Source organism: Penaeus monodon, chromosome 21 (assembly GCF_015228065.2).
Source record: "Penaeus monodon isolate SGIC_2016 chromosome 21, NSTDA_Pmon_1, whole genome shotgun sequence".
Classification (NCBI taxonomy): domain Eukaryota; kingdom Metazoa; phylum Arthropoda; class Malacostraca; order Decapoda; family Penaeidae; genus Penaeus; species Penaeus monodon.
Genome location: NC_051406.1, coordinates 44,877,486 through 44,878,022, shown reverse-complemented (window position 1 = coordinate 44,878,022; position 537 = coordinate 44,877,486). Strand labels below are relative to the sequence as shown.

Genomic DNA, 537 nt, shown 5'->3' with positions numbered 1-537 from the left:
CTGCCAGAAGCAGATTAAAACCACCCCATACAAGACTGGCCCCATATAAGGAAACGAAGGTCCACGACGCCAGCGCTCACCTGCGGGGCGATGGAGCAGAAGTGGCCGAGGGTGAGGACGAGCAGCCCCGCGGGACTGAGGTTGCCCATCGTCGGCTCCGAGAGGCGGGTCGACCTCGAGAAGGAGGACACGGACCAGGACATGGCCACCAGCGATGCGGCGACGGAGAGGATCTGGAACATCACTGGACGAGAGAGATGAAGAAAAAAGTTATTTAATATATTACTACAGGACTGAGATGAAGAAAAAAGTTATTTAATACATTATTGGACGAGATGAAGAAAAAGGTTATTGAATACGTCTTGACAAAAGAGAAGAAAGTTATTTTCTATCACGTCGAATTAAATGCCATTAACGGAGAAGCTTTAGGGAAATTCTCTCAAAGAGATTCTTCGCCGAATGCGCTGGCAGTTCTACCACAAAAGCCTCAAAAATTACACAATAAATCAAACAGTTTTGGCCAAAATAACATCATGC

At 46.9% G+C, this 537-nt stretch overlaps 1 protein-coding gene across 1 annotated transcript in view; it reads right to left on the bottom strand.

Moving 5' to 3' along the window:
- LOC119586528 (XK-related protein 6-like) overlaps positions 1-537 on the bottom strand; it is a gene marked incomplete in the record, with an annotated part of 12,684 nt that overhangs the window by 2,204 nt on the left and 9,943 nt on the right. Inside the window, 1 exon segment of the mRNA XM_037935282.1 lies at positions 81-244. Coding sequence (XP_037791210.1) covers positions 81-244 — 164 coding nt within the window.